This window comes from Pezoporus flaviventris, unplaced genomic scaffold, assembly GCF_033815535.1.
Source record: "Pezoporus flaviventris isolate CSIRO_AGI_PZ_B2104156 unplaced genomic scaffold, CSIRO_AGI_Pfla_v1 ptg000007l, whole genome shotgun sequence".
NCBI classification, from domain to species: Eukaryota; Metazoa; Chordata; class Aves; order Psittaciformes; family Psittacidae; genus Pezoporus; species Pezoporus flaviventris.
The window spans coordinates 21,024,352-21,046,754 of NW_026892555.1; the positions used below are offsets into that span (position 1 = coordinate 21,024,352).

A 22,403-nucleotide genomic window follows, 5' to 3' on the forward strand; every position below is an offset into this window, starting at 1 on the left:
GTCTTTAATGGTGGGCTGGGTGCGGCGGGGGCCGCAGGGCTGAAGTATAAAGTGTAAGGAGAAGGGTAAGCCCTTTCGTATCTCGGAGGAGTGGGCTTTCACGTTCGGCGGAGCCGTCCTCCCCAGGCTCAGGCCCTCAGCCCGCTGCCCTGCCCTGCCCTGCCTTGCCTGTCCCGAGGGCCGCAGCACGAAAGGGGTGGGGGAGGCAGTGTGGAGCGGTTGGTGCGGCGGGTAGTTCAAATCCAAGCGAGGGAAAGCGGCGGCGGCCGCACGCGAGGAGCCGGTGTGGGTGGAGAGAAGCGAAGCGGCTCCTCACTAAGGGCAACGGGCTTCAGAGCCGGGAGGAGAGCTGCTGGAGCGGTAGGAGCCCTGTTCTCTCTAGTCTGCAGGTCCTTGCTTTCAGCCCTCAGGGGGTCCCGCCAACCGGCTCAGCTGCACCCGGTGGTAGGGGGCCTCTATGCTCTGAATCCTGTGCCCAGCCGTTTGCCAGATGAGGGAGTAAAGCTGTTACTGTCCGGCATCCCAGGTGCCTGAGGTACCCTCGGGGGTTGGTCCCTAGGTAGCCGTTACCTTCATCGCTGGATAATTAGATATTGCAGTAAACGCATAGATGAACTGACAGTTGTGTCTTAGCTAGGTAACGTTTCTTTTGCACCTCTCTCTCTTCTCTCCACATCCTTTCTCACTTCAGGTAATCAGTAGCGGTAAACAATACTTTGACTATAGAACCTTTCCTTTGGAAGATTTGTAGTTGCTTCACAAATTGAGGTAAGTGACCCACATCTTACAGATAGGACCTAGCTATACCATCTTCAATATTGATACCTTTGAAGGCACTCATAACTTCCCTGTTTTTATATATGGATGCTTACAGAGCAGGGTCTTCAGATAATTTTACTGCAGATATGGTATCTGTTTAAATCACAGAGAAAATAAGTCTTGTACCACTGGAACTTTGCCTTTATCTGTTTTGTTAACAATGGTGGCAAGGACAGAAAAGTTCAAAGCATCAATGTTCAGTGTGTGTTACTGGGGAATGTAAATTAGTATTGCAAACAAGTGTGACTCCGTCCTATGATCTCTGCTTAAGTTAATAGGCACCATATAGGCATCACTGCCTTCTATGACCAACATTTTTATCTCTTTAGGACACTGTAAGACTGAGCTTGTCAGAAATTATGTCTTGTCTAAATACCAGAATCCTGTTCTTTATTTAGTTTGGGACTCTGAATATGAAATATTTTGTTCTGTAAATTGCAGTTGACTTGTAGATCAATTTGAGAACTACAAAATTGGTAATAGATGTGAAAAATGCATACAGCACAAGAATCTACATCTAGAAGATAAGGATTTTAGTCCTTCCTTGGTAACTGACTTGCTTGTATGACCAGTCTTCGCTGCACATGTGTTTTATGATGTCTAAGCCAAGGTTAACAACACTTTCAGAAATTACCTCAAGATCACCAAATGAAAAGAGCTTGATGTATTGGATATAGTAGATGAAAATTTCCCCTCATAAAAAATGAGTGTTTTATAATTTAGATAGGTCATAAGAGGTTTTACTAAACATCTCTTATGAATGTGAGTAGCATCTCATTTCATATGAGAGATGTTCAGCAACTCTGAAAGCCTTTCCCTTCTGTAAAATGAGACTTTTTGTTAAACTTAAATCTTCATTTGTACAAGGAAAAAAAGTATATACAAACCTCAGCTGTATACCGGGACTTGCTGTAAAGAAGCGTAATGGACTTTGTTCGCTACTGTATTGCAGCAGCTTGCTTAAAATTTCTTAAAGTTGTTCTCTCAGAATCCATCTAATAAGTTTACAGGCTCCTCCTGCTGGGCGCTAGCGTATTTACAACGTATTTACAGTTTGAATTACCAGCATTCTGTCAACTCTACTGTTCTGTTCTCCCCTACAGCTGCAAAAACTTGTTTTTCTATGATTTTTGTGTTATTTGAAGCACAAGTTTGCTTAAGTTATTTTATGCTGTAATATTTTAAATTTCCTCTGCTTTCAGTTGTTCATAAGGCTAAGTGATTGGAATGTCCAAGAATGAAATTTGAAGAGTGAGGTTTTCCTTTTGTTGTTTCTTTAGCATGTTGGCTGAACACTAAGTTTCTAAACCTGCAAGCCTCTGCACTTTTGTTAAATGTGTGTTTAGTTTCACTGTGTTTAAGGAAAATATTAATATTTTTAAAGGTAAGTGTGGGTATGTGATTTTTGGGGTGTGGGGGATGGAGGCATTGAGATTTTGAATAGCCAACTCGAAGTAACACTCAAAGTTTAAAGGTCTGTTTATCAGCGTTTTTGGTAGGAATATCTCCTGACAACGTTTGTGAACTACTGCACTTCCACAAATTTCAGCATAGAAAACTGAAAGCTCTATTCTTGCAGATTACACAATGATAATGCCTTATTGTTACTACAGGTTTCTTACAGGTCTTCCTCCTTTTATGAAAACAAGAGATGTTCTTATGTGGTTCTCTGCTCTTAGAGTAAATAATCATCTGAAGAGCAACTACAAAGACTCTTCATACCTTTTTCCTATATTTTAAAGTTATTTTCTAGTTCATAACACAGCATTTTCAGCCTATTGCCTAAAATGTTGAAAAGTGAGGCAGTTGAAATGGTAAACACTGCTTGGAGTTGGTCCTCCACTGTTAAGGAAGTTATCCCTAATTCATTTTGTAACTAGCTTAATGCTGTGCACTTGTGTTTCCTATTTGTGCTGTCATTTATTTCACAAAATGAAAGCAAGGAATGAGGACAGATCAGTGAGGGGAAAACAAATGTGAAAATAAGGTACCTGTAGAGGTAAATGGGAGAGGGAAAAGAAAAAGGCCAGACTTCAGAGTTTGTTGTCATCTTGGAATTATTTTTACATACCTTTCTTTTCTGGAAGAATTTTCCTCAATTATATGGATAGATTCTTTTGTTGTTGCTGCTTTAAATCTATTTGATTTCATACTAATCCAACATGATGCTGTAGGACTTTATGCCAAGTTCTGTTTGCTGTTCAAGATCCTGTTCTTTTTGAGCTTCTATACATTGCTCTCTCCTCCAGAGTAGAAACCAAAACAAAGCATTTTCTATACTGCAATGATCTTCTAAAATGCCTTCAGTATGGGTCAAAAAATGCTAATTAAATCATCTAAAATCATCAAAGGATAGTTCCCCTTTAACCCTTTGGCAATTTGGGTTCCCACTGCCTGTATTTGGTGTCTAGGGGCTTGACTAAGTCGCAACTTTTGGAATATTAGCTATGTCTTAGTATTTGGTGTTTAAGCCATCTTTAAAGTTTCCTGTGTTTGTCTGTTCTGAAAATTCAGCCACTATTTCCAGGCTTTATGTTCCAGAATACCAGTTCTAGAGGCCAGTAACATACCCCAGTAAAAGGTGCCAATTCAAACTTTGAAAGTCTTTCAATGTTGATGTGAACTGCTATGGTCTCTGTGAGAACAGCCCTTAGACTGGCATTTATTCATAACATTTTTTACTGTGTCTTGTGTTCAGAAAGCAATGACCTATTGCCACTCTGGTTAACGCATGAACGGCAGAAAATAAGTCTGTATTCTTATATCTCTTATTTCAATGGATGCATTGGTCACTTGTAACTTTATTCTAGGAAAATATGTAGTAGTTCTTAAAAGCTTTTATACTTAATAAGTTTGAAGGAAACTTTATTTCTGTGTGCGTGATGAGAGAATGTGTATAGCCAGCCCATCAGTTTCCTTAAAGTGTAAAGCTTCAGAACACTCAGTTTACACACAGAACTGAGCAAAAGCAGAGAGCTTCTTTACAAGATAACATTTAAATGCAGGTAAGAATGCACTACTGTTCCTGTTGTAACTAGAGGTCAGATTTTATTCCACCCAGGGACTGTAGGGGTCTAAATAAAAGACTTGTGGACTTGTGACTTCATGCTTAATCCTCTCATTTTTCTCAAGGAAAATTTGTCTAAACCTTCTTAATAGCTCCTGCTAGTTCTTAAGACTGAACTGTTAGTGGTTGGATGTATCAATATTGTAGTGCTGATAAGAATCTTGGTGTTGTTGGAATGAGAGGGAGTTTTGTCACCAGTTTCAGCCCAGATGAGATTAGCTGCTGTGCTACTTATTTGAAATGTTTTTCCTTGGATGAGGATTGGCAGATCAATTGGCTAACTAGATGTACATTTTAATATGCCTCCTGGTATACTGTGTATTTTAATTAGTCATTCTAACGATCTACTTGATTGTAATTTATCTTTGTGTTCAACTATAAGCACTATTTCTACCTAGGACTAATATAAATACTTTTTGTCATGGCTGCTAGCTTGATAGATTTACAAAAGGCTTTCTCACTAATCTGAGGGTGATTTGGTGACTACTTTTATCATTTGTTTCAGAAGTAACACTGGTATCCTCATTTACAAAGTCAAAGTACCAAGCAGAAGATGTCGGACAGTAGTTCCATAATGTTCAATGTTCTTAAAAGAAATAGATTAACCTCTCCCAGCAGCAGCTTGAAATACTCCAGTTTTAAAGACACGTGTTGCACTTCATTATTTTTGGACAGCAAATGCAATGAGCCAGTAAAAGATCCTGATGTAGAACATAGAGAAGGACTGAGTGCAACAAGTTTATCTTTGCTACAAGAGCATTCTGAGCACATTCGTCCAAATGTCCCCTTTCCTGTGTCACCATGTATTGAAAATGAAATTAATTCTATCACCTTATCAGAAAGAAAAGAAGCAAACAGAAGTGCAGATTTTTTTGAAACTCCTAAAGTGAGTAGAAAAAGCTCCTCACTACGCAGGAGGCTGCTTTTATGTAGGGCTGTTCCAGCTGACGCAACTGTAGGATGCTGTGAAAGACAAGCTGGTTCTTCAGGAAGCATCCCGGGGAAAATGCTCTCCTGTGTTTTGAGCTGTGAAGAAAAACTTTCACAAACTGCTTCAGATTCTCTAAAAGATAAAGGTTACAAATGTCTTACAACTAGTACTTCAAAAACTGAGGACTCTATTCCTGATTGCTCAAAGAGGAGACTTTCCTTTTCACAACAAAGAACTTCTACACTAGATGAGTCCAAATGTAAGGATCCCATATTGCTAGAACCGGAGTGTTTATCTCCAATTCAATGTAAGGATGTTATTGTTAGCAATGCTGATGAATTCAATGAAAGTGCCCTTATAAGTGTTACTGACGGGTTGCTTAGGACTCCTACTTACAGTGTGTTACCTGAGGCCAATGAGGGTAAGTTTCTGACTTCCATCAACAGTCCTATAGAGAACTTTAACTTTGAACTATGTGATATAAATTCTCCCCCTGTTAAGCTGGCAAGTTACCAAGATCTTTCAACACCTGAGGATAGTGGATATAATTCACTTCATTTGGACAAATCGGGAGACTCATTGTCTGATCATGAGGGATCTTTCCAAGAGTTATCCCAAAAACGTAAAGAAGATTCCAAAATTCTGGATAGTAAAAGAAAGACAAGAAAACTTGAACGAGTTAGAAGGTTATCCACTCTTCGTGAACAGGGCTCACAGTCAGAGACAGAAGATCGTCATGGCAGTCCTTCTACTTCAGCATGTATGTTAACAGAAGAAAGCAACTTTGTCAGTGAAGACCATGCATTAGTTTCAGAACAGCCTACTGGAGATGTAGTTGTAAGTCATGGAGATCTCTCAAGAACTCCAGCTCTGAAAGTAGTTCATGAAATTTGCTTGCAAAGACAAAGATCAGACCAAAATCAAATATTGGAGAATATTGATGGAACAGAAATATTTGCATTAGAGCATGTTCTTGCTGGACTTATTGGCAAGAAAATGGGCCTTGAAAAATTAGATATTTTAACAGAGTTAAAATACAGAAATTTAAAACATGTTCTTGCTATAGTTTTAGATGCTTTGACAGTGGAAAGTCTATGCAGGTAAGTACTACTGCTTCCTTCTTCCCTCCTGCCCCCTCCCCCAAAGAGGAAAATATGTGTTTCTGCAAATAAATCAGAATAACTTCTGGAAAGGTGTCAATAGATTTTGTTTGTAAGGAAATGAAAAAGTTTTGTTGCCATTAACTGAGTGGCTCTTTCTGTGTAGTTTTAAAAATATATTGTATGGGGGGAATTAAAAACCAAAACAAATGAAAAGCCAAGCATGGGAATTAGTAAATTTAAAACTAAATCACAGTATTTTTAAAATGTAAAATGTATGAAAATTTTATTTAAATGTAGGAAGTTCTTCTCATTACAAGTTCCCCAACAATGTGTAGTACTCAAAACACATTTTCTAGATTTTTTTCTTGTGTATTTAATTTCCTCAGTTATTTCTAAGTACAGAGATGCTCAAAGAATTTTGATTCCTGAGTAATGTTCTAGATTAGTTTTTAATTAATAGAGGCTGTCACTTATTTCAAAGAAATCAAGAGTGCCATGTGTTCCATAGTTAGAGGGAATGGGAGAATAGGTATAAAGGCATGGATTTTTTTGGTAACATTTAATGCATGAAAATGTTACTTTGGAAACAAACTTGGTAAGTGGAAGGAAGGAACTTAAATAATTTTGTAAGTCAAAGATACTCTGTGTTATTTATATTGCAACTGTTCTTTAGGCTCTTCTACTATTCTATATAGTGGTGTGTAAGAGTACATGAGAGCTATATTTCCTAACAATATGGTGAACTAGAATATAGCAGTAGTCTGTAAAATGACCAATAGGACATGAAATCATGCAAAAATCTTTTAAAGGTAGTCTTACTAACGTGACTTCTGTACTTCTTGGCAAAAATGTGCAGGTGAGTAACTTTTTTCGTTAATTTGTTCCAGCATTTGGGAAGTAAGCAAAAGCTGGCGTGAAATCATTGTACAAGATAAAAGTGCAGATAAGAGGAGAAAGTTGTACATAAAACACCTGAAAGAAGAAGCTGGGGTAAGGTTGGTCTCAAAGGTAATTTTTTTATGTTTTTTTTCTTCAAATGTGGACCAAGGCAGGTCAGAGGAAAGAGGAAACATGTTGTAAAGCTACAGAAAGGTAGCTGGTACATTTCCAACATAAGTATGTGAAGGATTCTAGTAGGAGAATGTAATAGCTTTTATTACTTTTCAACTGTCCACAGTCTGAGTACTAGTCTTTCAGCTATGCAAGACACTGCCCTGCCCCATGCCCCTTGAGAATCCTGTAGGATCTCTTCCTTAACTGATTCTGGCTTTAGATCTGAAACCTTGTTCACACCTTTGTGCCATACTTTTCCTCATTTTCCATTTCACTCTATGCTGTAGGAGGCAGCCTAGACTACTTCCTGTTTATTTTCAGGACTGCTTGTAGCAAGGCTTCTTCATGGTGTACTTGTGAACATCAGGACATGTAGGAGTTTTTTAAGGGGCATCTAGAAAAGCAAGCATGTTAATAGCAGTATATATATATATGTTTGGGTTGGTTTTGGTTGGTTGTTTTTTTTTTTCAGATCCTCCACAAGTGTATACAGACACACTTCACTGTAACCTTGCTTTAATTGTGATGAAACTTATACTTGCTATTTCCATGCTTGCTGTTGAGATGTGTCCAGATTTGGAAACATGAAGTCTTCTGGTAGAGAGTGCTAAAAGACAGTTGGCTTTTTACCCTGTTCATGGGACTTTGTTTTTAATAGTTCCTGTCTTTTGTTCTCTTACTAAACATAAATATTTAAGGAAAATACAGGCACTATACATAATTTCATTTCCTAATGTGTTGTTGCAGAGGGAAAACAAAAAAAAAGGGCAAAACCCAGCTGCAAATCTTAACTAAAACCTTATTTCCTTTTGTGTGTTTTTGTTTTTTCTTCTCTCTGCTTGCTCCCCTTCCCCCCATGAACTTTAACAGGAATATTTATTGAAAGCTGAAGATGCTGCCACAAGACTTAATGTCCTCAATAGATCTGCTCTAAGACCTGTTCAAGCTCAAGCCAGAACTCCTGTCTTACAAACACCATTTTCATACACTGAAGTTACACCTAGGAGATGCAGTTCTGTTCCCCATTCAAGCAGTAGACAGGAAGAATACATCAAAGTAAGTAGCTAAGAAACTCGTCATTTTCAGTTTTTAGAGACTTTTCATTTACAAGGTCTGAGCAGCTCTCGTCTCCCTCCTCTTGCTACAGGTTGCTAAAACTCTGTGCACTGATGAAGCTATAAAACCTTGTCCAAGATGTCAATATCCTGCTAAATATCAATTGATAAAGAAACGGGGACTATGTAGCAGAGAGACATGTGCATTTGAGTTCTGTATTTTATGTTTGTGTGCATTCCATGGGTCAAAAGAATGTAATAGTTCATCTGCAAAACAGAACAAAAAAGATGCTCCTCCAGGAAGTGCCCAAAGCAAAAGAAATTTAAAAAGACTCTAAATTTGTAAGACATGTAAGTCCATACATTTAATTCCCTTCCCCCTTCTAAATTCCTAATCTTGTTCATATTATTCCTAAATACATGCATTTTGAAAGTCTCAATGTGTTTTTGCTGACTTGTTAAGATAACTTCTCATGTATATATCTTAATTTAGCAGATTTTTTTTTTCTGAAAAAAGTGAACATTTCAAAACATTTTGTCATATTTTACCTGTTGCGTAGTAGGTGGGCATTTGCTAATATCTGGATTATTTTAATAAAGTGTCTTAAATGTAGTCTTCAATATCTGGCTTCCAGCACCTCATAGATGTTTAAAAATGCAATTTTTGTCTTAATGACAAATTAAAGAAAATTATTTTTTAAATAAATCTTTTTAATGGAATTTATTTATTTGCTTTAAGTTACAGTGAATGTTATAAAGTGGAGCACTAGGTACATACCCCCAAAATACTCCTACCTATATAAATGATGATACCTCAAAAGCAATATATTAGTTGTCTGAATTTTGTATTAGAATAATTACTTTGTTTTTCTCTTAGCCTCTGTAATGTAAGTCAAAGGAATAGCAATTTCTAAACCAAGCTGTACTATGTGAATGTTACATTGTACTGTTTTTTTACAGTTTTTGTCTTTACTTGAAAAATTCAGGTGATACTGTATATATTCACACATCTAAGCATGCTGTTGCATTACCCTTGTTGCTTTGAACTTAGTTTTATACTTTGCCTGACTTTGGCTCCCGGATACTGGATTATCTTCATACTTCTGCTTGAATTAGAGGATTATCTACTGCTAGAAATCATTCTTTCTCTATCTGAGGATTTAGTTAAGGGAATTCACTGATTTTTGCTCTTGAACTGAATATGCTGAGCCTTTACAGTAGAAGAACTCAGTCTGTCTCTTATAATACAAAAATCATTTGAGGTATTTTTTTGTTTGCCTTTTTTTTTCCCCTTGAAATCCAGGTGACAGAAGTGGACACAGTACCTGCTCTATGAAGAGGTAGTATCAATTTACTTCTATTTCCCCTTTCAAGGAGTTAACTCGTCACCAGCATCTTGCAGAGTGCTTGTAGTCAGCTGGTGTTTCTTCCTCACTCTTCTTCTGATTTTTGTCCTATGTGTTATATTTGTGATGATGCAATTTTACTGTGTTTGTAGGTAAGCCTTATCACTGAGCTATTTAAAAAGTAGTCTTAAAAAAACCCCAACTTTCAACTAAGCATAATAAGCTGTGTATTTGCCTCTAATATTTATTAACGTATATAATTCGGTTCAGGATGTTCTATAAACATAACTTCCTCATCTCTAACTGTTGTGATTTGTAATTTGGTTAGTACTTTCAGTGTATCTGACTTCTGCGGTAGTAGCTCCACATAGCATTTGGAAGGAGGAGAAATAACATGGTTAATAAGATGCTTATGGAAGTTTTGGTACTAAATCTATTAACCAAATATGGTATTATTAAAGAAGGGATCAGTGCAATATATCTGCCAGAATCCTGTTTATTGCATGAATAAAATTATCAACACTTTCATTCCATGCATACTGGTATTTGCTAAGCCTTTGCATTATACTTGTCTAGGGTTAGACTGGTAGCACTTGAACTGGAAGACTGAAAAAAGAGTCTGTATAGAATCAATTCTGAAGAAACAATTGAGGGGAAGGATTTGGGAGCAAGGTAGGGGTGTAAATTGGTTCTGGTATAGGCATTATTGTTTTTTAATGGTAGCATCTTGAATATCTGCAGTGTCCCTCCAATGAGGACTAGCTTGAGAGGAAAAAATCTTGAATACTATTTCACAATTTTGAGGTTTTTCTCCTGTTTTGACATCTCTAAAACTTTTTTTTTTCCCCTCTTCTAGATCTGTCTCACAAAAATCTTTTCTTGAATCAAATGTCTCTTGTTCAGTTAGGTATCACAAATGTAAGTATGCTCTGGTGTTCAGGTGAAATGAGTTCTCTGCTGTCATCCAGTGCTATACTTAATGTGTGGGGAAAGAATAACATATCTAACAGAGCACAAGCTATGTTATAGATATCTTGTAGCCTGTAAAAGTTTGGGTAAAAGGAAACAGAATTCTTTCCTGATATTTGATTGCTTAGTGACAAAAATGAAGGCTCTGGGGTAGGAGAGTGGAAGTAGCATTTGAGTCCTTGTTCATATGCATTTTCTATATACTGTATCTCTCAATTAGCCTCCATCAGATACCACTAAGCTATATCAGTCTCAACTTGAAATAAATAGAAAAGGAGAACATAGGTTCCTACTTTGTTAAAAAAACAAACACACTCCCCTCAAAACAAACAAAACCAAATCATCAACCCCCACCCCCTAAAAAAAAACAAAACAACACCACAAAGTCAAACCCAAGAGCAACACCCCTCTTGTCCCTGCCCCAACCCAACAGTCCATGAGTGTCAGGGGGTCTAGGGATTCATGTCCAGCATCTTTTTCTACTGGGCTGAATTAATTCCCAGAGACTCAAGGTCAGGTACTAATACAGCTAGCACAGGGAAGAAGGATGCAATTGGTCTTTAGCTAAACATGACAATGATCAAAAGTTTCCAAAAAATATTCTGACCATCATTATTCTCTAGCTCAAGAATTTTTCTTACAATTGACAACAGATTGTTGGAAAGGGAGGAGTGAATTGTCTTTCACTCTGGAAGATGGGGATGATGAGTTAAAATTAACGTTCAAGATAATATTTGGTTTGTTGGCTGCTGAAAGTCTTACTCTCGCAACGCTTATTTCCCTTCAGACAGACGTGATCTGTAGTAGGAGGAGTGATATTACCTACAGAGCATGCCCAGGGAATGCTTTAATGCATTTAGTTTTTTGGAGGTGATGGTTTGAGCCAGACCTGTGGGTTTAAATTCCTGAACAGAAATCTTAGACGTAACATTTTGCTCCTGACAAACGTTGCTGCAAGAATTGTACTTCATAAATCTTTATTTTTTGGAGCAGCACCCATAAACCTCAAGGTTTGTGAGAAGGGAACTGAAATTACTTAAGCCTCTGATCATTCTTGGTGATAAGAATGGAACAGATTAGGCAAAAAATTTGTTATAAATCTTTTGAATTGTTTATAGGATAGAGCATTTGTATGTTCTATCACTAGTTAGCTAAAAATGATAAAAAAAATTTGTTTCTTAATTTAAGGAGCTCATCAACACCTACCATATTATTTTCCTATTCCATATGCTGGTTATTCATTAGTACCCCTTAGGCAATTTAGGCAACGTAGGTTAATTTTAATAAAAGAGGTAACTCCCTTTCTTTCTGTTTCCATAGGCACATGAAGAAATACAGCATTGTCAGATTAGAAAAGGGATTCCTGGAGTCTAGCACCAAGCTCTTAAATCAACTCATCAAATTCTGCCTTAAAACTGGATATGATACTGTCTTATGACCTTTATGTTGGAGACCTTTTGCTCTACTGTTCACTTAATTGATTGCCTTTTTTTTTAAGCATTGTGATTCAAGTAACTATTCTTCCACTGAGACTTTTTTCCCACAGTGTTGTTATGACTGAGTGGTACAAATACCACCCCACTCTTTATTTCATTGACAAAAAACTCTTAACTTAGTCTCATCTCTTAGATACAACCTTTGTTTCTTGTACTGTCTTAATGACCCTTTACTGTTACCATTGGAATCTGTTCTTTCAGTCAATGCAACCAGTATTCCAGGTAAAACCTCCTTAAGATCTTGAATAACATTAGGGCTTTCTTTTCTGTGGCAGAAATAATTGACGGGTGCATATGAAGACTAGCATTTTTTTTACGTCTTCTGCACACTCACAATTTAGTGACTAGGTGCAGTACTCCCATGTTCTCTCACAAATTTTGAATACGTTATTTTTTTCCATAAATTCTTACTGAATCTTAAGTGGGTAACCTTGTACTTTATGCTCCAAAGCTTCAGGCTTTCTTCTTTCTCTACTTCAATGTTGCAATGATTTAATATTTGATGTGATTATATTTTTTTATAAATTAAAATTCTTTGTGGTGACTCTTACATGATTTTTGATGCAAAACATCTAGCAGATTCTTTTATCACTTGTCAGATGCCCAAAGAAAATCTGACTGTTTCTTGGGAATGATGTGTTTCTTTTTAGTTAAACAAAAACAAAGCTTGCTTTTACTTTGAGCTCTGATTAGTTGAAATTCTCATTACAAGAAGACTTAGCACGTTTTTTCCTCTTAACTTTGACAAGCCACTGTGCAGTGTTAGAACCTGCCCAAACTTGTCAGAAGCCTAAATGCTCATAAGGCCTTATTGAGTTGGGTGCTAATGGATGAGTAGTAAAGAAACCAACTCTTCAGTTGAAAATATGTGTGGCTTGGCATTCTGAATGAACTCATAAACACTGTTGAATATTAGACGCTTCATATAAAAATAGATTTCTGACTTGGAGACTGAAATTCAGGAGTTAAAATCCTCTCTGATTCCCCTTCTGCACTCTAAAACTCATTCTGAAAACAGTTCTGCAAGGGTGGTTGTGTCTTAATTCCCCCCAATCCCTGGCAAATCGAATGTGGAAACTGTGCCCGCATTTCAGCTGCTTCCTTTCAGTCCTGAATCACAGTGAAAAACCTGTTTCTGTAAGCTGTTTAAACATTGTGTCATGACTAGAACCAGCTGAAGCAGTAGAAGGATAATAACTTCTGGGAAGCAATAGTATCCTAGATAAACACAGTAACACTTGCTAAAAGTTATCATTTGGAGCAGCAAGGTTACTGCAGAATTAGTCAGCAGTTGTGCAGTGGTCTTCCACTTCAGCAAAAATGTTAATTATCATCCTAAAGGACTTCTGTTGCTGAAATGGAGAACTCCTGTCTCATTCCCCAAGTACTGAATTGGGTGTAATGCGTTATTTGGGGCCCGAAGAACATGTTTCTAGAAGTGCTCCATCCTGCTGGGACATGGTAGCTCAGTGCCTAGAGTATATGTAGACCATCACGATACAAAATGAAGTTTTCCTCTGGTATGAATCCATCACATTTCCCTGGTGTACATTTCAATTGATCAGATGCTGCACAGATTGTGGCAATGGCAACATCTTTGGCTCTTAAATGGGAATTTCAGTTGTGCTGGCAACATTCTTCCATCTTTCAAAAAATTTTATACACAAGAAGAACTCTCATGAAATACTGGAATTTCCGATTCACTTTTCCTTTATCCTTTTCCCATTGTCTACTCTGTGGTGTGCAAGAACTATTATTGGGATGCCTTGCTGTTGGAAGCATTTCTGACAAGATACTGTTCCAAGACTCTGTATCGCAAATAGGCATAGTGTGAAGGAGCACAGTGGGTCCTGTTCTCTGCTTGAAACAGAAATGCTTAGTGGTGCACTGTTTATGTTCTGGACTTTTCCTTTATTTTAAAGAATTGTCATAGAGTTGTCCATGGAGAACATTATACAACACAGAATGGATAATAAGAAAACAAACTAATTCTTGAAATGCTTTGCTCAGTTAACTAACTTAAATGTAAAGCTATCTTAAGTGTTGAACTGCTTTTCTCACTGAAAACAGTTCTTGATTTCAAATGACTTTCTGTTGGTAAAAACATTTTATCAGAAGGGGGCACCAAAGATTTTTCTTACAGAGAACTTCAGTCATTTCCCTTCTTGCTTTAACCCTTATACACTAACTGAACAATACAAATGCAAAATGTTTTGAACAGCTTAAAGCAAGGGTGGCCATAATTCCAGTCCCTAGGAGCTTCCTTTGCAGGGTGAAGCTGTGCTGGGCACACAGCCAGGTCCTACAGAAACCAGGCAAGATCATAGAATCATAGGTTGGCCTAAACAGTGGCTGCTGGCTCAGTTCCTCTCTTAGCAATGGGCTTAGATTATCCTGCAGTCTCGATGCCAGCCTGGTGTTGGCTACAAAACGTACCTCTCTCATGGAACTGTTGCAATTGAAGTATTTGAAAAGCGATAGTTTCAGGAGCTGCATGCTCTGGGTTTTATTTCCCAAAGAAAATAATAAAATCCAATATACTTTTACAAAGTATGGATAATATACAAGTGCCTCTTCAATCTACCATGATTTAAAATGATCACAGGAAAAATAACTTATTGTGTATGTCTTATACTTAATTGATGTTCTGATGCCTTTAGTGAACAAGAAAGGGAAATTATTATCTCAAAACTGGAAAGGGACTAAGTATTTCCATGGAAAATATTTTAAACAATATCAGAATGGCAGGATTTTGTTAGGTTTTTGTTAAATGAAGATCGGGTGAGAATTTGAAAAATTAATGTGTTTTTTATCCTTTAACTAAGTACTTTTGGAGTCTAGGAGAGCAGTAAGTAGGAAAGTAGAATACCTACAAAATAAGAAGACTGTAATTTTGTATGCTTTTCTGAAGCATTATTGAAATCTTAAGGAACACTAATTAGTTATGGATTCTTACACCTTTCTTAACATCTATTGTGTTGACACTGCTGTGTTCTGGGAGCTGATGTCCATGAAATGTGTTTCCTTCTTCCTTCTGATTTCTTCTTCTTTCTTCTCCCACTCTCCCTCCCCAAAACCAGATCAGTCTCCCAGTCTGCTTCATTAAGCTGCTGCACAAGCAGCCATGGTGGCATGACACAAAAAGGTGGGAGGTGATGATCAGTGGGATGTGCTGTTTCAAACAGCACTGCTGCTATCCACAGGCTTGATGCACCAGTAGTATCTCTGATAACTTAGCTCTTAGCTGGAGAATCCTGGGTTTGAGGACTGTTGTTGACATCTGTTTGACTGTAACAGATGGAAAAAAGATGGAAAACAGACTGGAGAAAGATATGCATGCTTTTAGTGTTTCTTGTTTGGTATATGCCACCTACTGTCAGGAGATGATCTTGTTAAAGGACCTGTTTGGCATTACTGGTGTATGTTATTCCTGTCTGCTGAATAGTCTTCATACACCTCTTCTGCTGGCCCTCTAGTTGGCTGGAACAGCTTTTAAGCCAAGTTCAAGGAACTGACTGGCTTAAACCAAGCTACAAGTAACACCAGAAAAAAGAAAAAAAAATCATGACATTTGCTTCCACAACTAAAAGAAAGAAATGGTGTTAAACCTGCAAAGCTTAAATTAGCACAGCCAAAATGTATTACAAACCACAGCTCTAGTTTATCCATGTGAAACATTTAGAGTAGACAGTGACAGCACGATCTTTTGTACATAGTGCCAAAATTTCTGATACACCACCTGATAGCAAAATCTCTGTGAGAAATAACTGTTGTAGTTTCTTCTGATCTGTATCTTCTGTTTCAGTTGAAAGCTATGCTATGTTAATTGTAACGGGCTGCTAGGAAAAAAATCTCTCTGCTTGCTGTAAGCTTATGTTCCATGGTAGTTCTTTTATGTTGTATGTGGTTTGATAGCTGTGGGTCTAGTAGTTCTTTCCTAATTTTCATATTTTCATGGAATGACTTTATTTCTAATATACTTCTTCAAACTGCCACAATCTTGGTGAATGTTTTTTTTTTCAGTTAAGTCTTAATGCTCTTTTCCAAACTTAGAAAACGTAGTGTGATACTCTCCCAGAGTTCCAGCAGTTATTTCTTAGGACACTCACACAAATTTGTGAAGGGATAACATGACTGCAGGTATGTATATAGAATTGTAGAATCATAGAACAGTTAGGGTTGGAAAGAACCTTAAGATCATCTAGTTCGAACCCACTGCCATGGGCAGGCACACCTCACACTAAACCATGTCACAAATACACTAAACCATGTCACTAAACCATACCACCAATTGCTGAATGGTCCTTCCAAATCTAATTCACTTTCCAGGTGTGCCTTGTATTCCTTTTGTCTTTTCTAAGACTTGTACTAAACAAAGACTTATACGAAACTTTTAGAATCATAGAATCATAGAATAGTTAGGGTTGGAAAGGACCTTAAGATCATCTAGTTCCATCATAGTGCGGTGCCTATTATATCATACCCCTGTAGACGTGCACACATCTCCACATCTCTAATTCCTCTTGTTTGTTCGCCATGCTACGGGCATTTGTATAGAGGCATCTGAGCCGAGATCCAACTGAAGCCGGCTCATTGGCTGGAGTGGCTGGAATATCTCTACATTGCTCCGAGCATTTATTATAGGTTCTGGCAACTGACTGGGTGTGTTGGGATGGAATGATGCCCCCCTCCCCAACACATCTAGTTTAAAGCCTCCTTGACCGGTCTGGCAAGCCTCCTACCGAAACTGCTCTTTCCCTTAGACCAGCTCCACCACCCCCCGTTAGACCTGGCCTACAAACTTGGGTCCTGTGTTCAAGACACCCAAACCCCTGACTATGACACCACCCTTTTAACCCTTTATTAACCTGGCTGATCATCCTAGATTTTTTTAGGTCCTCCCCTGTATCCTGGAGAATTGACAAAAAGACTATCTGAGCTCCAGAGCCCCACCAGAACCACCTCCTGCAGGGCTCTGTAGTCCTTCTTTATGTTCCCTAGGCTACTACTGTCTATATCTCTAGCACCCACATGTACCACCAGAAGTGGGTAATAGTCTGTGGGACTTACTAGAGCAGGCAGCCTCTCTGCCACATCCCTGATCCGTGCCCCAGGACTTTAAAGACTTTAAACTCTTTAAAATTAAAAACTTCTAAAACCCATTTAAACTTCTACATTGTCCTGGTAGAATAAGATTATTATAGGAATCCTTTGGTTGTTGGTGACACGGACAATTCAAGGAATATTCTCCAGTGACTATCCAAAAAGAGACTTCTGCAGAGGTCTTGCACCCCTTGGTGCAACTTAAGGCCATTTCCTCCTGTCCTATTTCTTCTTACTTGGAGAAGAGACCAATGCCCACTTTGCTACAACCTCCTTTCAGGTATTGTATTTGTTACTTTTTTGAATGAGTAATTAATTATGGGGATGTTCATAACTTCACTGTGACCACTGCCAGGAATCAAACACAAGTTAGCACCTAAAAACACAAGTGCACGTTTGGATTCAATAAAGCTATTCAATTTATGTCTTTACTGAGCAAGTCACAAGGGGACTTGTTCACCCAGCAATCTGACATAGCTTACATGCTTGTTTCTCTTAGTGCAAATTTTGTCCCAGCAGTTTTGATCTGATTTGCCTGAGTGATACTTTAGTTGATAAATTGCTGAAAGCCTAAATTTCTGAGAAATGTGGAGGAAAGGGACAACGACAGCGTAAAGTCTTCACTGAAAGTCCACTTTTCCAAATGGCTCTTTAGTAAGGAGCAGAGGAGGGAGATGTCAGCAGGAATGGAGAGAATCAATCTATGTTTTCCTCCCATTTGTCTTCCTGTGCAGATCTCTTTCTATACCGGTCTTATGCTAATAATTTGAAACCTATTTCTTGTCTTTTTACTTTCTCTTGTCTAGAATTCTCTGTCATGCCTAGCCATTCATCTTTTCTAAAAGGTCAGATGCTTTTTGGGATAGATCATGGCTTTGACTATATTTATGAAACATTCTGTAGATCTTCAGTTCTGCTAAGTTAAATAATAATCAAAATGAAAATAAGAGCAAGGAAAGAAAAATGTGGAAAGGGGGGTAAATCAGCTTAATCAGGGACTGGTAGTGGCAGGACAAGGGCTAATGGGTTAGAACTTAAACAAGGGAAGTTTAGATTAGGTATAAGGAAGAAGCTCTTTACTGTGAGGGTGCTGAGGCACTGGAATGGGTTGCCCAGGGAAGTTGTGAATGCTTCATCCCTTGTAGTGTTCAAGGCCAGGTTTGACAGAGCCTTGTGTGACATGGCTTAGTGTGAGGTGTTCCTGCCCATGGCAGGGGGGTTGGAACTAGATGATTTTAAGGTCCTTTCCAACCCTAACTATTATATGATTCTATGATTCATATCTTTGTTTCACCTGCTGGTGAACTTTTAACTGCAAAATAAAATCAAGACTGAAATGCACACACCCCCAGTACTTGACTAAAATCTATGTTGTTAACTAAGATAATGAGAAAATGATAATGACTGCTAATAGATTATTCATGAGAGAATACAGTATTTCCTGATGAGCTTAATCCAAAATGCAATCGCAATCTTTGAAGCACACTACACAGAAAACAAAAACCTATGAGTTTTATGCCAAAATATATCAGATGACAGGAGAGAAAAAGGACTTCTTTTTCTAATGGACTCATTTCCACACTTGAATTCTATCTAAGCTGAATTGTGGCTTCCACTTCTGATTAAAAAAAAACAACAAAAAACCCAAAAATGTATTCACCATGTTTCTTTGTTTTTGTTTTTTTTTTTCAAAAATTACAAGCAGCTAGGGAGGTTTAGGTATATTATACACCAAAGACTATATTTAAACCTGCATCAAAAAGAAAAAGGGGAAGGGGGTAAAGAAGTGCTTAAACATTTGAAATCATATTAAGTAGTTTGGTTATGAGACAATACAGTCTCATATACAGTTCAGTGCAATTCTACCTGTTGGAAAGGGTTAACTTCACATTTTATGGGTGTCCTGGGTTCAGCAGTAGCAGTCATTTTTCTCCTTCTTAGTAGCTGGTGCAGTGCTGTATTTTTGACTTTCAGCCTGGGAACAACACTGATAACACCAATGTTTTTAGTTATTGCTCAGTAATGTTTAGTCTGACCAAGGACTTTCTGAGTCTCGTGCTCTGCCAGGGATGAGGGGAAGTCAGGAGGAAGAAGAGACAGGGCACCTGACCCAAACTAGCCAAAGAGGTATTCCATACCACAGCATGTCATGCCCACTATATAAACTGGGTGCAGTTAACCAGAAGGGTTAGGTCATTTCTCAGTCAGGCTGGGTATTGGTCGGTGGGTGGTGAGCAGTTGTATTCTCTTCCCTTGTTGTTTTCCTTATTATTATTATTGGTAGCAGCAGCAGTGATTTGTGTTATACCTTAGTTACTGGGCTGTTCTTATCTCAACCTGTGGGAGTTACATTCTTTTGATTCTCCTCCCCATCCCTCTGGGAGTGGGGGGATGAAGCGGGGGGGGGGGGGGGGAAGTGAGCGAGGGCTGCGTGGTTAGTGAGCGAGGGCTGCGTGGTTGAATTGCCAGCTGGGTTTAAACCACGACAATGGGCTATCTTGTCATGCTATTCCTCTTTCATTTACATTAAGTATACCTATTTGAAATATTTCATAATCACAATAGAACAGAATCTTTGAGGGAACTTGCATGCAAAAAAGCCTGAAGCATTTATTCAGTTCTAGGGTCAGAGACTTGCTCAGTAGGGTGTTTTTCAGATCCCACTTGTGGAACACCTAAATTCCACTGAAATCCTCATACAGGAACCTGAATTCCTTCTTTGTATTTAGCTTTTGCTGACCATAACAGAAATGTGACTTTATATCCTAGAGTACCCCCTCAAGCCAACAAAGGAACTAACATTCTGGGAGTAGACTCTATTCTATATCTTTTAATGTCTTTTCTCCTTCTACCCAGCCTAATTATAAACTTTTCCCTAATTGTGGGAACATGTAGCTGCCTTTGGATTTCTGGGCCCTGGCAGTAGGAGGAAGCAAAGAAGGCTGTTACCAAGGCTGCAGGTTGTGTTTCTGGCACACTGCAGTGGGGCTGTTTATACATGTATGGATGCAGAATTATTTGGTATGTGATGTAAATCCATTGGTCATTAGTCATATGTTTGGGGATTTAAGGCAAAATCCCACATGGCTGGAGGCTTTTGCTAATGTAGGAGAAGACAGAATATCATTTTGGACTAAGAACTGCCTAGGCCAGTCAAGAAAAGAGCATTTAATTTCTATTCTTGCTACAAGCATCCTGAAGTTCCTAGTTCACAGGCATCTCTTTTGGGACCGTATCATCAGTATGCCTGATATCCAAGTCTGCTTCAGGGAGATCTGCATCAGCAAGAGAAGTATTTGCTTACTGCTCAGCTCACCCCATGCATTGTTTACAGTGTCATAGCAACGCCCCTTTGCTGGGAGACATGCAGCAGAGGCAGGCTGCCCTGGTGCAGACCAGCACTCACCAGCCAGGTCCAAGAACTCTGCAGCTTCTATTTCTGGTCTGCAGTAAAGGATTTCACCTTTGCAAATGAGATTGTAATCTTGTAGATGTGGGTGCTGGCCCTTACGTGTGTAGATCCAGGATGCAGTCGAAGAGGCTAACCACTGGTATGTAGTACTTCCCACGCAGGGGGATGGACCGAAACTATGTCAGACAGGGGGTCTGACCCAAGGGTGATTGTCTTAGGTACAGAGATGGTGATACAAAAGGGGGGGATTTTGAACTGCTAGGTTTAAATTCAGTAAAATTCCTTCATCTCAAGACAGAACTTTATTCCCTTCAGATGTAATCACGGAAGGCAGAATACTCTTCTAGAATGAGTGAGATTTTGATATCTGGTAACACCAACAATCACATTTTTAAAATTTTATCATATGATTCATAACATTTGCTCTTCGAGGCTCCCCCAGTCTCATAGAAATCTATATTTTCATTAAAAACCAGCAAGATTCTAGTAATCAATTTTGCAGAGCAAAGCTGACAAGTTAACTGATACGTATGAGAAATAATCTAGTTAAATAATACTTGAATTATATTTAAATCATTCTTGTGGTAGATTTTTTATTTAATCCTTTTATCCTTTTTATACATGGGTCAACATTACTGCATGTTCTTAGAGTTTATTTTATTTCCTCAGGCTAAGTTATTTTATTTAAGAATATCCAGGAAGGTTGTCATGCCTCACTACTTTTTGTTTCTGTTCAGTAATCATAGTTGAACAAGCTTGACTGTATTGCTTGAATAACATATTTCATTTTTGTATTTCAGAGCCTCCATGTATAACAGAAGAAGTGTTTGTAAGTATGCTTTATAAAGCTTGATCATTCATTTTGTCATGCAACTGTAGAACACAAAAAGCAAAAGACATTTTTGGAAACTGTTGCCTGATTTCTCAATTCTTTCCTCTCTGTAAGTATGGAGTACTGAGCAATTTCTTGCTATTTTTCTCAGACAAAAAAAAAATTACTTAGTTTGAAAATAATTAGAATGTAAAAAGTAACAGGAAACTATGGAGAAGACGGATGGAAATGAAAAGGAAAGTGAAATATGATGAAGGAATGAAATCATGAGCTCGAATGTTCAACATGACAGGTTTAACAATCTTCTTTATCTTTTCTGCTCTTTGCTTCTAGCTCATTGTAGGATTTCTCTGTTGTTTGCCTTTTTTACCTTATTTGTTACTCTGTTGTTTTACCTTATTTGAAGTGGCACAAGCAATGGATGAGAGGAAATGGCCTCAAGTTGCATCAGGTGAGGTTTAGGTTGGGTATTATGAAAAATTTCTTCACAGAAAGGGTTATAAAGCATTGGAACAGGCTGCCCAGGGAAATGGTAATAAAGAATAAACTAAGTATTCAGAATAAAAAGAATACCCCCCCAAGAATAAAATTAGTCTTTAAAACTAATTTTTGTTGTTGTTGTCTGAGAAAATACTATGAAATGACTCATTACTCCATACTTACTTGTTTGTAGTGGTAAATACCTCCAGAAGGAGTCACCATCCCTGGAGGTATTTAGAAGATGTGTAGACATGGCACTTAGCGACATGGTTTAGTGGTGAACTTGGTAGTGCTAGGTTAATGGTTGGACTTGATAACCTAGAATGTGTGAATATGCAAGTGCAACTATGCTTTCAAATGAAAATAAGACTGACCCCAAAAAAACCCTTCAAACACCAGAGGACAGTATATTGTGCATAGATGCAGTAAGATCAGTAAGTAGCAAAGCTTGCTTTAAAAAGATCATAAACATTTTATTGATTAATCAACCACTGTGTTTACATTTCTTGCTGTTATATGAGACTGCAGAGAATTATATCCTTAGCAAATTAAAAACACATGTTACCTGTATATTCTTAAGGAGCTTATACTTCAGCCAGTAATAAATGAGTTGTTTTGAGTAAGTCTTTCAACACAATATTTTAATGAGATATTATGATATCTGGTTGTCTTCAGATTCATGCTTATCAGTGTCAAATCTAATTTTGCATTGCCCAAACCAAACATAAGGCACACTG

The 22,403-nt window shown here is 38.0% G+C and overlaps 2 protein-coding genes across 15 annotated transcripts in view; both read left to right on the plus strand.

Moving 5' to 3' along the window:
• FBXO43 (F-box protein 43) lies at positions 1 to 11,832 on the plus strand. 6 transcript variants are annotated; one of them, XM_061448034.1, is made up of 7 exons: positions 1 to 360; positions 692 to 768; positions 4,392 to 5,917; positions 6,808 to 6,910; positions 7,844 to 8,029; positions 8,121 to 8,379; positions 9,332 to 9,387. In XM_061448034.1, exons 3-6 carry the CDS (start codon positions 4,440 to 4,442, stop codon positions 8,364 to 8,366), a joined length of 2,013 nt encoding a protein of 670 aa, XP_061304018.1. In that variant the 5' UTR covers positions 1 to 360; positions 692 to 768; positions 4,392 to 4,439; the 3' UTR covers positions 8,367 to 8,379; positions 9,332 to 9,387. The 6 variants fall into 6 exon arrangements, with proteins under 6 accessions (XP_061304018.1, XP_061304020.1, XP_061304021.1 ...); XM_061448036.1 differs by lacking the exons at positions 8,121 to 8,379; positions 9,332 to 9,387 and adding an exon at positions 11,664 to 11,832; XM_061448037.1 differs by lacking the exon at positions 8,121 to 8,379.
• Positions 11,833 to 20,102: 8,270 nt separating this feature from the next.
• RGS22 (regulator of G protein signaling 22) overlaps positions 20,103 to 22,403 on the plus strand; it is a 62,396-nt gene continuing 60,095 nt past the window's right edge. For 3 of the 9 annotated variants that reach the window (XR_009742465.1, XM_061448025.1, XM_061448026.1), the window contains exons 1-2: positions 20,105 to 20,493; positions 21,155 to 21,183. Coding sequence is in view for 7 of the 9 variants with exons in the window: in XM_061448025.1 (XP_061304009.1) it covers positions 20,469 to 20,493; positions 21,155 to 21,183 (54 nt within the window). In the remaining 2 variants the exon portion in view is untranslated. Of the gene's footprint in view, positions 20,494 to 21,154; positions 21,184 to 22,403 lie in introns of all 9 variants that reach the window. The other 6 variants (XM_061448022.1, XM_061448023.1, XR_009742464.1 and 3 more) reach the window with 5 other exon arrangements.

Coding starts and splice junctions, on each gene's coding strand:
- FBXO43 (XM_061448034.1), top strand. CDS start 4,440: ATGTCGGACAGTAGTTCCATAATGTTCAATGTTCTTAAAAGAAATAGA. Junction 5,918..6,807: donor ACAGTGGAAAGTCTATGCAG/GTAAGTACTACT, acceptor AATTTGTTCCAG/CATTTGGGAAGTAAGCAAAA. Junction 8,030..8,120: donor GACAGGAAGAATACATCAAA/GTAAGTAGCTAA, acceptor CTCTTGCTACAG/GTTGCTAAAACTCTGTGCAC.